Source organism: Silurus meridionalis, chromosome 27, assembly GCF_014805685.1.
Source record: "Silurus meridionalis isolate SWU-2019-XX chromosome 27, ASM1480568v1, whole genome shotgun sequence".
NCBI lineage: Eukaryota > Metazoa > Chordata > Actinopteri > Siluriformes > Siluridae > Silurus > Silurus meridionalis.
In genome coordinates this window covers 6,327,560-6,339,847 of record NC_060910.1, presented here as the reverse complement: position 1 = coordinate 6,339,847, position 12,288 = coordinate 6,327,560, and the positions used below count along the sequence as shown (strand labels likewise).

The 12,288-nt window shown below is 39.9% G+C and overlaps 1 protein-coding gene across 2 annotated transcripts in view; it reads left to right on the top strand.

Annotated features, from left to right (window-relative positions):
• Positions 1–12,288, top strand: part of fam172a (family with sequence similarity 172 member A) — a 171,901-nt gene that overhangs the window by 1,533 nt on the left and 158,080 nt on the right. For both annotated transcript variants that reach the window (XM_046841224.1, XM_046841223.1), the window contains exons 2-4: positions 76–208; positions 447–548; positions 7,777–7,877. In XM_046841224.1, the coding sequence (XP_046697180.1) occupies positions 112–208; positions 447–548; positions 7,777–7,877 (300 nt within the window). In that variant the 5' untranslated portion in view covers positions 76–111. The remainder of the gene's footprint in view (positions 1–75; positions 209–446; positions 549–7,776; positions 7,878–12,288) is intronic.

Genomic DNA, 12,288 nt, shown 5'->3' with positions numbered 1-12,288 from the left:
TCAAGCAGGTTTTTAGGAATAATTTAATTTAACAAAAATGTTTTTGTACTTTTTGCTCGTTTTATCTGTTTGTAGGCTACGCTGTTGTGAGCTGCATGAAGCAGAAGGTCCATGCTTGTTAAAACGCACTTTTTTGTGGTTAATATTCTGTGGATAACAATGGCCCAGCTCTTAGCACAAGAAGAAAAGGAAAATGCTGCACTTAAAGGTAAATAGTAAACACGGCTATATAAGTAATACGCATGGATGCGATTTTAGAACCGAAATAAAAAAATCACAGGCTTCACATGCTTGAATTTTTATTTTATTTAATATTGTTATTATTTTTACAATAAATACATATTATATGCTTTATGCCACGATTTTGTTCTTTAAAAAGAAATGATTCGATTGCGTCATCAAATTTGAGTCGGTTTTGTTGTTAAATCTTCGCTTCTCTTGCTCAGATTGGTTATCCAGGATTGATTTAGATGAGCTGATGAAGAAAGACGAACCTCCGCTTATCTTCCCCAAGACTTTGGAGGAGTTTGGATATGCTTTTAATGAGCGTAAGTTTAATTTATAAATGTTATTATTCCTTTTTTATTAATCCGGTGTTGGAGAAGAGTCGTGTGACACTTGAGAAACAGAAGCATCAATTTCATTAATAACGTCTGCATTGACTTATCCATTGTGGTCACTCTTCTGACTTTAGCTAAAACACAGCAAGACCTGGTCAGACAACACTGGATAACTAGATAAAAGGCAGGATTTGAAGAAAGGTCTGTGGAAAGGATGAGTCCAAATGTGACATTTTTGGCTCAAATAGAAGAACATCTGTAAGACTGAGAACAGGAGAGATGATGTTAGCATGATATGAGATGATGTCAGTTAAACATGGAGGTGGAAGCTTTAGGGTTTAGGGTTGTGTTAGAGCAGGGGAAGTTGGAGACTTATTCCAGGTGAAAGAAAAAAAACAACATGGCTCCCATTCCATACTTCAACACCATGCACCCCAATTGGATTGTGGATCATTGGAACCGACTTTACCGTACAAGACGATGACACGAATCAAACGTCTAAGCTCTGTGAGCGTTGTTTAGAGAGCAAACAGTGGGCTGGAGTGATATCTATCATGGAATGGCCTGCCCAGTCACCTCACCTACATCCTATTGAACTGCTCTGGGATTAACTGGATCACACAGCTAGAAACACCTTTGTCATGGCAAAGTATTTCAGCTGAACGTTTGGAGAAATGAACCGCCCGGATTCCAGGAGTGTGTAAATCTATGGTTCATGCTAAGGGAGTTTAGTTTTTAGTTGTAAAAAAAGTTTTTTTTTTGTTTCAGTTTTAGTTTTTCAGTTTTTCATCTGAACATTTGTTTGGTCAATGTAAACATTCATACCGTTACCACGTTTTTTGCATATGAACAATTTTCTCTAAAAAAACAAACAAAACTAGGTGTTTTTCACTAGCCTTTTTGACAGGGACTGTTTAATTATGAATTAAGTAGTGAAGTAAGTATAAAAATAATATTAGTAATAATAGTATAAAAAGTCGACAGGGCAAAGAGTATCAACTATAGTCAAATATATTCAAATATGTACTAAAAGTATTTAGTTTTCTAACATAGACTATATGGACAAAAGCTTAGGGACAGCAGACCATAAGTTTGTAGTCTCCAATCGCTGTTATAAAAACCTCCACTCTTCTGGGAAGCGGTTCCACTACATTTTGTGGAGATTTGTTCTCATTCAGCCACATAGATGTTAAGTCAGGTAGAGATGTAGAAGAGGTTTCAGATCATCCCAAACGTGTTCAATAGGGTTGAGGTCAGAGCTTTGTATCAGGCCACTCAAGATCCACTCCAACCGATGTAAAGCATATCTTCATGGAGCTTTTTTGTTGTGCACAGTGTTATTTCCATGCTGGAACAGGTTTGAGTTTCCTTGTTCAAGTAAAAGGTATATTTCATGCTACTGTACCCAAAGACATGTTACAGTTGTGTGCCTCCAATATTGTGGTAACAGCTTGCGGACGAACCACATATGACTGGAAAAGTTTATATAATGGATGATGGATAGTGTACTGGCTAAACACAAGCACACGGTTATGTAGCACTCTGTAATGGCACTTAATGGCTCTTGAGCCTAATTCATTAACTGTATACAAACATAAATACTCAGTTACATTTTATAGTCAGAATGAGGAGTAGGCTGGAAATTAAACAGCACTTTAGACGACGCCACAGTGTTCTAGGGTCCGTTCATTTCATTATGAAGGAAACAATCTATTTTGTGTGGGTTTAATGAAACAGGCTTCTGCGTTGGAAAAGGACGTTCACTCACAATTAGTTTCAGAATATTTTAATAATGTTTTGATTCTGTTTTGATTTAAATCTGCTCTTAAAACGTACTTTTTCATGATGGCTTTATGTGTTGTTTTTTTTTGTGATATATTATGTGATTGTTTATTTACTTATTTTATTTATATCATTATTATCTTTATTATTAATTTAATTATTATTACTATTATAAATATTTTTTAATCTTTAATCTTTTTATTTTTTATGCTTCAAGATGCTACTTTTCAAGGCACTGTATAAAATAAAGATTATTATTATAATTATATATAGTCTAAGAAAAAATCTGAATAATAAAAAACAATTTTAAAAAGTGTGTTTTGTAATATGGAAGAAATTAACAATCGTTGATCTGGCGATAAAAAAAAAAAACATTTTGAAAGAAAAATTGCTTTGTAAAAATCATAGGTCAAGCTGTAACTTAAGGTGGCAATAGTGCAAGAAATAGGAAGTAAATAGTCTGAGACATTTTTACTACACAATATGGACAAAAGTTTTGTGGACACCTGACCATTTTATAGTTGACGGCTTTTTGTGTGGGTTTGATGCAACTGACTTTGGCTTCTGCGTGGGGAAAAAGACGTCCATCCACAGTTGGTCTTAGAATATTGGAGTGCATGCTTTACCACAGGTTACACCAAAGACTTGATTCTAATTGGTCATAAGGTCTAAATTAACTTTTTGTGGTCACTGCATTGTTATGGTCACTTTCGAAATAGTACCCTTCTACAGTATTAGGCACCGTATATAGTATTTTTGTAATACATGTGTATATATATATATATATATATATATATATATATATATATATATATATATATATATATATATATATATATGTATTATGTATTACAAAAATACATTTCTATTTGCACTGGTTAGATGCTAACTGCATATCATTGGCCCTGTACTTGTACTCTACACCATGACAATAAAGTTGAATCGAATCAAATTTAATCTAATAAGATTAGTATGTGCTTTTTGAACATCTCATTCCACAAATAGTTCCCACTTGCTGTTATAAAAACCTTCACTCTTCTGGGAAGAGGTTCCACTAGATTTTAGAGTTTGTTTGTGGAGATTTGTGTTCATGAGCCACAAGGATGATAGTAAAAGCAGGTACTGATGTAGGTGATGTGTGGAGGCCCGGGGTGCAGTCAGCATTCCAAATCTTCCCAAAGGTGTTCAAAAGGGTTGAGATCAAAGATTTATAGCAGCCTACTCAAGATCTTGCACTCCAACCCATGTAAAACATCTTCATGGAGCTGAGTTTGTGCACAGAGGCATACGATTGTGTGTCTGGAACTTTCTGGGAGATGTTCAGAGAAGAATCATATATGGCTGGAAAAGTCAGGTGTCTCAATCCTTTTGTCCATAGTGTGTATCTTATTTATTCACTTTTATAAATAAGACTTTGACATGGTGTTAGAGAAGATAATCCAATTCAGAGATGTAACAATAGCTCCGCTTTGTGTCAGGTCGCATCCCAAGCGCCTCTGATGCCATCGATTCTTTTCTCCTGCAGAATCATGTTTTATTCCCTACTTATAAACAGATAAGTTTGTTTACACGACTAAGCAAATATTGTGCACGGGCAGCGTGCACAAGAAGAAAAGCATTGCAGAGAATTTATCACTGTTTGGGTCTCGAGGCAAGTGGAACTTACAGCTCATCGAATGCGTTTCATCCTGGCCCAGTTTCCTCCTACAGCAATGAGTCACACACTATTACAACTGCATTTTAATTGTCAGGAGGTCACATGGTGTAGATGGTCAGTTGTTGGTCAGATCTTGCTTCCAAGTTTCAGCAGCGGTACTGTGAGTGTAAGTGTGTGTGTGAGACTAGTTCGACGGGTGTGATGGAAAACTGGGGCACATTTTTGACGTGACGAAAAACTTGTGGGATTTTTAGGAACAGCAGGTGAAACCCTGAAATAGGCCCTGCGAAGTGTAGCTGAATTGCACACCTAGTCAGCGTAAGAGTGGGATACAACTGACAGGAACTATCTCAAGACACTGCTGGCATCCTTACCTGACAGGATTGGCACTGTTATTAAGTCGAAGGGAGGTGGAACTAAGTAGAAATGACACATGCGACTCATTTTTCTTTTTTTTTCTTTTTCCCCCCCTCCCCTGTCTGGGGAGTTTATTAATTCTCACCGATTCCGAACTTTCACTGCTTGTTTTGATTGCGTCCCAACTCGAAAGCAAGACAAACCCGGGAGAAACGGCGTATTAAAAGAGAGGCGAAAAAGTTTCTAGTTGACTCCTGCGAGATGAGAGCGAGTAAACGTCCTCATTGGCCATTGACGGCAGCGTCTTGGCTCTGATCGCGCTGTCTGTTTGAGAGTCTCCTGAGTCACTGGCAGCTGAATGGACAAGTTGTGCATGCCATGGGCTGTCAGTGGCTTACTCAGCCTTGCACTCAACTTGACGGCCACATTTGCATAACCTTGCTGCTCGCTCTAAAAAGCCTCCTGTCGCTGCCTTGAATACTTCATTTCACTCACTGAAAGTATACCACTTCTATTTATTTATTTCTTTACACATTTGCGTATTTAGAGGCTGCTTTAAAACCCCGCTGCCACGGCTCTTTTTTCCCAGTTCGAATGAAGGCACCGCTGCCAAGGCCTCTCTCTCTCTCTCTCTCTCTCTCTCTCTCTCTCTCTCTCTCTCTCTCACTCTTTCTCTCGCCCTGAGTGTTAATTCGAATCGCCCTTTAATGAAGCGGCCTATAAACTACGTATGCATTTGCAAGGCGAGAAGTTTTTCAGAATCCTGCTGCATGATGGCTTCATCACAGTTAGCCTTCAGCTCGTTCATTACTGGAAATCCAAGGTTATGTACACCTAATTAAGCCAAAAAAATTGAGAACAGCATGCTAATTACGCAAGAAAGAAGAAAAAAGTTGAGAAGGCATATTCCTCCGAGAGCCGTTGATGCGAGGGCGATGGAGCCGAACCTCCGCCGCACACGAGCTTTCATTAGATCCCTCGCTTCCTTCTGTGAGACACTGGCCTTCCTAGCATTGTGCTTCACTCCTCTGCAAATGTATAATCAATCCCTCGCAAGATCCGTTTTCCCGCGTGCGCCGCGTGCTTTTCTTCTTTCTGCCCAAAATACCACCCCCCGCCCCCCCCTCTATTAGGAGTGGACGCAGTTTTAGTGGTGCACGCTGATGAATGGCCTTTTAGCGCTACATGATGTTGAACAGCTAACAGCGAGGGCAAATACAGTAAAACTCATCGAGTTAGCCGTGCAGGATTTATCGCCTGCTAACTGCGCAGAAGTCCCAGGGTTTGAAAACGAGCCGAATAAAAATGCTTATGCAAACGTTTCTCTTTCAAAAAAAAAAAAACAAAAAGAAAGAAAAAAGGAAAGGAAAAAATTGCCGTGCAGGGGTAATTGAGAAAGTATGAGGCCCTTGGGCTGTTTGGGTTAAGTGTGCATGCTTCGAGTCTTTTAGCTTTGTGCTTTTGCAATCAGAGAGGTCACAATTAGATTTAACACCGCATTGGGCTTCATTTCATTATCCAGTCGTGTCATCATAAGGATAGATGGGACTTTATCTCAAGAGCAGACTTTTCAGAAGTATTACACCCCCCCCACCCGCTTGGCTTCTGGAGTTTCCCCTCATGAGCAGACTGTAATACTTTTGTAGGAGTTTTAAAAGTCGTTTCGCCTCATAATGGTTTTATTCCTAAAACTTTTGTTTCGTAGGAGTTTTGCTTTTTCGTAACAAGATCTAAATGGAAAATCCGGAATTTGTATACACCGATCAGGCATAACATTATGACATTATTACATTATGACCGGTGAAGTGAATAACACTGATTATCTCTTCATCATGACACCTGTTCATAGGTGGGACTTATTAAGGAGCAAATTAACATTTTGAACTCAAAATACAATGGCAACGTTGTTAAAATAGGCAACCTTAAGCGCCAAATTGTGACGTCTAGACAGCTGGGTCAGAGCATCTCCAAAACTGCAGCTCTTGTAGGATGTTCCTGGTCTGCAGTGCTCAGTATCCAAGGAAGGAACAGTGGTGAACCGGTGACAGGGTCATGGGTGGCCGAGGATCATTGATGCACGTGGTAAACGAAGGCTGGACCGTGTGCTCAGATCCAACAGACAAGCTCCTGTAGCTCACATTACTGGAGAAGTTAATGCTGTTAACGCTCGAAAGGTCAGAACTGTTTTGGCAGCAAAAGGGGGACCAACCACACAGGTTTTCATAATGTTATGTCTGATCAGTTTATAATAAACTACCAACTATAATTTCAGCACCTGAATAACTAAACCCATCAAAAATATTTGAATCCATGTATAATAAATGTAATATTGATAAAATATGCTATCATCAGTGCAGAAATGTGTGTCTCTAGCTTCTTCATGTAAACAGTGATCGAAGTGCACTTGTTTACCTCTAAAGGCCCTCGCCAGCTGTTTGGTCGCTCCAGTGCTTGGCTGTACAGTCCGGCCTTGGTGTGGATCTGGCATTGGAGACGGGTCAGTGTGAATGAAGTTCCCTGGCCTCGGCTCAAATCATCCTGTTGAAGGCCTCACGTAGGAGGGGAACAGTTGTGGTGGCACACACACACACACACACACGCCCTTGGAGCTCTCAGGTGGGAGGGGTACATGGGCACAGGCAGAGAGAAAGAAATGGCCGAGAGCGGCCCTGCCACACCAGATGTCTTATGCAGGAGCGCCAGACGTCCCAGAAGCCAGTGCGAACGGGAAGCAGATAAGCGTTAGCCATCCTCGGGCCTTGTACCTGCCAGATGGGGGACGGCAGCCAAACACATTTAATTGCATGAGACGAGATAGATGCACATTAAGCAGGCCCGAACTGAAGCCCATTGACTGGCAGCACACAAGACGACAACTCTTAGCACCTCTCACTGCCTGTTATTGGATCTTCGCTGCTTCCATTTCCCCAAGAAAAAAAAAACCAAGATAGTTGTATCACTTTACTCCAAATGTTCTCTGTTAATAATAGCTGTCAAGCTGCACTAATAAGAAATTACAATCCCAATCGGACCACGTACCACACCATGAGGTACAATGTTAGCGATTAGGATCAAGAATAACCATTAGATTTGACAAGCAGGAAGAACAACAAAAAAAAGGCCTAACTGGTCAATTTTCCACTAGGCTTCACTAGGATGGTTTAAATATAAACCCGTCAAGAGTAAGTGTATCTTCTGGTGAAAGCAGTGTAATACGAAATCGCTGATATTGATAGGAATGAAAGACTTTTTAGACAAACTTTTTTGGAAGAATCAGCTTCCTTGATTATTTTCCTATAACAGTATCATCCTTCATTTTCTGTTTCATTACGTATTAATACATCAGCGGTATAAAGTCCACAATAACACTTTACCGAAACAAAAAAAAAAGACCCTAACATATGCTCCTGTCCTGTGTAGATGGCCAGCTACGACACATACAAACCGGAGAGCCGTTTGTCTTCAACTGCAAGGAGAACATGCACAGATGGAACCAAAAACGATACGAGGCGCTGGGAGAGGTAATTTCCACCTTCACTCCGTTTCATATAACGCTGTGTTTTTGTGATCGTAATCGTTTCATAATTTCTCGCCCAGTTTATTCACGTAACACACTCGCACACATTGTGGATTCTCATCTGTGTTTTTTTTTTTTTTTTCTTCTCTCTTTCCCCGAAGTAGTAGTTAAAACTACGGGAAAGATCTGCGACTTTCGCTGTGTTATTAGATGAAAAAAGGATTTTTGGTAGTGTGGACTATTAGTGGGAAACTTTGATGATGGTTTTGATGCATCTCTGTTTCCCAGGTTTAATAACTTTGTAATTGGATTCTCTGCAGTAATTGGAAGCGCTCTCTGGAACACTGCGGATCTCTCTCTCTCGCGCTCTCTAGCGCTCTCTCTCTCTCTCTCTCTCTCTCTCTCTCTCTCTCTCTACACATGCACACACGCACACAATAGAATGACTCTAATAAACTCTCACCCTTTTCTAGCTCTCTCTTCTCTCTTTCTTCTACGCTCTCTTCCTCTCCCTCTTTTTAGTCTCTCACTTTCTATTAACTCATTTGCTTGTTGCTGACTTCCCTAAATACTGTGCCTCACTCAGGGGGGAAACCCTACATGTTTCTTAATCTCCAGCTTCTCATTGTTTTTCTGTGTGTGTCTGTGTGTGTCTGTGTGTGTCTGTGTGTGTCTGTGTGTGTCTGTGTGTGTCTGTGTGTGTCTGTGTGTGTCTGTGTGTGTGTGTGTGTGTGTGTGTGTGTGTGTGTGTGTGTGTGTGTGTGTGTGTGTGTGTGTGTGAGCTGCAGTGTTGTTTTCGTGCTCAACTTTGCATTTATCTCAGCAAATAATATTTATAAAGAAGCAAATGTATGTTTTTGTCTTAACTTACAAGTTATCAAACTCATTCCTTTGATTGGGAGTTTATAGCAGCGATGTCCGATCTTTGGGGTGGGTGCAGGTTGTTTCCTGCAACCACACCGGCCCTCGTGGAAGAGATTGCACACTTCTGGTTTATAGAGTGACCAGCATATACCAGCGTAAATCCCAGCATGCCCCAGTAAAGGGTATTAAAGACAAAATAATGATTGACAGGGTGGTGTGATATGGCAGAACACGGAACAGGGCTACTGTTACTGCCTTGAAGTACAACCGTAATTCCAAAAAAACATTGAAATCCTGTGTAAAATTTTACTGATACAATGATTTGCAAATCCCATAAACTCGTATTGAATTCAAAATTTAACAGAGTAGACATTAAATGTTATTTATGTTATTATCTATAAATGTTATCTATCGCGTTTTCTTTTAGCAACACTCTGAATTCATCTGGGAACTGAGGAGACCAGATGCTGGAGTTTTTAGTAAAGGAATGCTGTCCCATACAGTGGAGACAGTGGCATTGAGTAAAAGACAGGAGGTGGAGCTGGAGGTAGCAGAGTTGAAGATGTTGAGGTTTTCGTTGGGAGTGATGATCATGGACAGGATTAGAAATGAGTTTATTAGAGGGACAGCGCATGTAGGACGTTTTGGTGACAAGGTGAGGGAGGCGAGATTGGGATGGTTTGGACATGTGCAGAGGAGGGACATGGAGTATATCTATAGGAGAATGCTGAGGGTGGAGCCACCAGGAAGGAGGAAATGAGGAAGACCTATGACTTTTCTTTGCATTTGAGAGCTGTTCCTGAGTTTGTGAATGACTGATGTGATGTGAGTGTTTTCCAAACCCGTGCAAAAGATTTCCATTTTAGAGTCATGCCTGTTTTTAATGTAGCTTGAGGGATCATAAGATATAATAAAAAAAAAATAATAATAATAATAATTCTCCCATGATTCCTTCTGTCATCATGGGGGAAAGTTTATTGACCACTTCCATATCAGTGCTACAACATTATTATATAACATTATTTGAATCCATTTGACGATATGGCATCCAGCAAACATGTTGCGAATGAGTTGCCATAGTAACGATTAAAAGCGTTAATCTAATCCTGTAATTTCATTTACCAGTCAAAGCTGCTGTTGTAGAAACATCAACTGACCAATCAGATTTGAGCATTTTTGTTGTCTTCAAGATTTCTAACAGCGGTGCACTTGAATGCCCTGGTTGACCGATGCTTGTTTGACACATGAATAATGCGCATTTGTTGCCCGTGTGTGTGTGTGTGTGTGTGTGTGTGTGTGTGTGTGTGTGTGTGTGTGCTGCGAATTTCAGGTCAGGTCAAGATGCTGGATCTCAACGTAACAACTTAACAACTTAACGACTCAGCATCTCCTCATACGTGCCCTTTTTGTGTACAAAACTCCAAAGGATTTCGTTCGCAACGCATGCAATATGCATGAGCTAATCAGAAGTGTGCATTCGCTTAATTAACTTTGTTCATTAGCTTCCGCGCAATTTCGCTTTTAATTGTTTTGCTCGTTCTTTTGAAGTTCAAAGAACAGAATGGTACTTGTTTAGGATTACCTGAGCGCTTTATTTCTAATCCAGGTACACTCCTTAGAGAAACAGCCCTTTTATATATCAAATCTGGTGCTGTTCGCATCGAAAACCAGCACAAAAGCAGTACACATTCATGTACATGAATTTTTTTCTTTTTCTTTTAAGTTATAGGTGTGAGGCTTGACTTATAACTAACACGAATATTTTAATGCTGATTATTCTGTTATCAGCTGTTGTATTAACTGTTTTTTTTTTATTTTGTTTACACTAGTGCATTAATTTCCATTTATTTGGTTGAATGCGTAGTTTGATTGTGTACTATGCTGGAATATTTCGCTTTTTAAGGGCCTATTTAGAGAGAGGGTCTATTTTCAGCTTTTGAAAATGGATTTTATAAACTGTTTGTGGAAATGTTCAATCAGGTAAACGTAGCCATCGTACAAAGCACGCTAGTCAGGAAAAAGTTTCAAATTATCGATCATTTTCAAATCGTACTACTAACATACATTATATAGACAAGTTTTGGGACACCAGTCATGTGTTTTTTTCATAATTGTATAGAACGTACGAGGTACACAATTGTATTGGATAAATTTGGATGTGTTGCAGTACCTCTTCCCATCGCTCGAACTAGAAGACTCAAACATGTTCTAGTCTGACGGTCCAGCTCCATGAAGATATGCTTTTACATGAGTTGAAGTGGAAGATCTCCTGCTATAGAGCTCTGACCTCAACCCTATTGAACACCTTTGGGATGAATGGGAACGCTGACTAAATTTTGGAGCGTGCTTGTGGTGATGTGTGTTCATTCAGCTACAAGGGTGTTAGTAAAGTCAGGTACTGATGTAGGTGAGGTGATGAGGCCTGGGGTGCCTGAATGAACACACATCTCCACAAGCAGGCTCCAAAACCTAGTGGAACATCTTCCCAGAAGAGTGGAGATTATTATAACAGTAATTGAGGACTAAATGTGGAATGGGATGTTTAGAAAGTACACCTGAATCTTATGGTCCACTAACTTTTGTCAATGTATGGATGTTGCTGGCAAACGTCTATATTAAGTTTCGGCACATCACTTCTAATGAAGGACTGAAAATTTGGAAAAAAAGTCTTGGCGCCCTGTAAAAGAATGACCCTGTTGTGTGCGCTGCTGTGGCTGAGCTGCAGTACTTGATGGTTTAGAGTACAGTGTATCAAGGTTTTTTTTTTTTTTTTTTCCCCCATCAGTTTAGTCATCATTTTGCTATTTGCAACTCTTTCTCAGCTTCACTTTCAGTAGAGTTTTGTTTTCGTTGGTAATGTAAATGAAATGCTCTGTGAATGAGCTTGGCATTTTTATATATAATGGACAATATTTTTTGTCAGTGAGAAAAGAACGAAAAAGTAGTTACTTATGCAAATCTGGAAGGAAGAATCGTTGATGAAAACTTTGCACACTGTCCTTTGCGATTGTTGCTTGTCAGAGTGTATGAACATGATTTACGTGTCACACTGTAGGATCGCAGTTGTTTTGACAGTTAAAAACAAACACACGCAAGAAAAAGACTTGGCCAAAGTTTAATGTCATCAATCCGTAACACGTTGTGACCCACATTTTCTAGCTAATGCCAGGTAGCAGCAAACAAAAACAATCTGTGGCGTAAATTTTGTTCATGACATTCCTAGATAATAAAAACAGAAGATAAAACAAAAGGTGTGGAGGAAGTCATGACTGGGCAAAAGAGGAGGTTTTGGACTTCCAGTTCTACAGAGCGAACTCGATATTTTCAGGTTCTTCGTAGTTGTCACGTTAATTGCAACATACGTTTGCGATACGGCGATGCCGTGACAAATCGTTCGAGGTGTTTTGACCGGTAGAACGTCACTGGAAGACGACAAGAGTTCAGGAAGACCTTCAACGAGCTCAAACCGCCAAAAAAGTCGAAACCATTCAGCAACTCGTGCATGATGATCATCGGAGAGCAAGCCACATGGTCTCACTTCCGCACTCAAC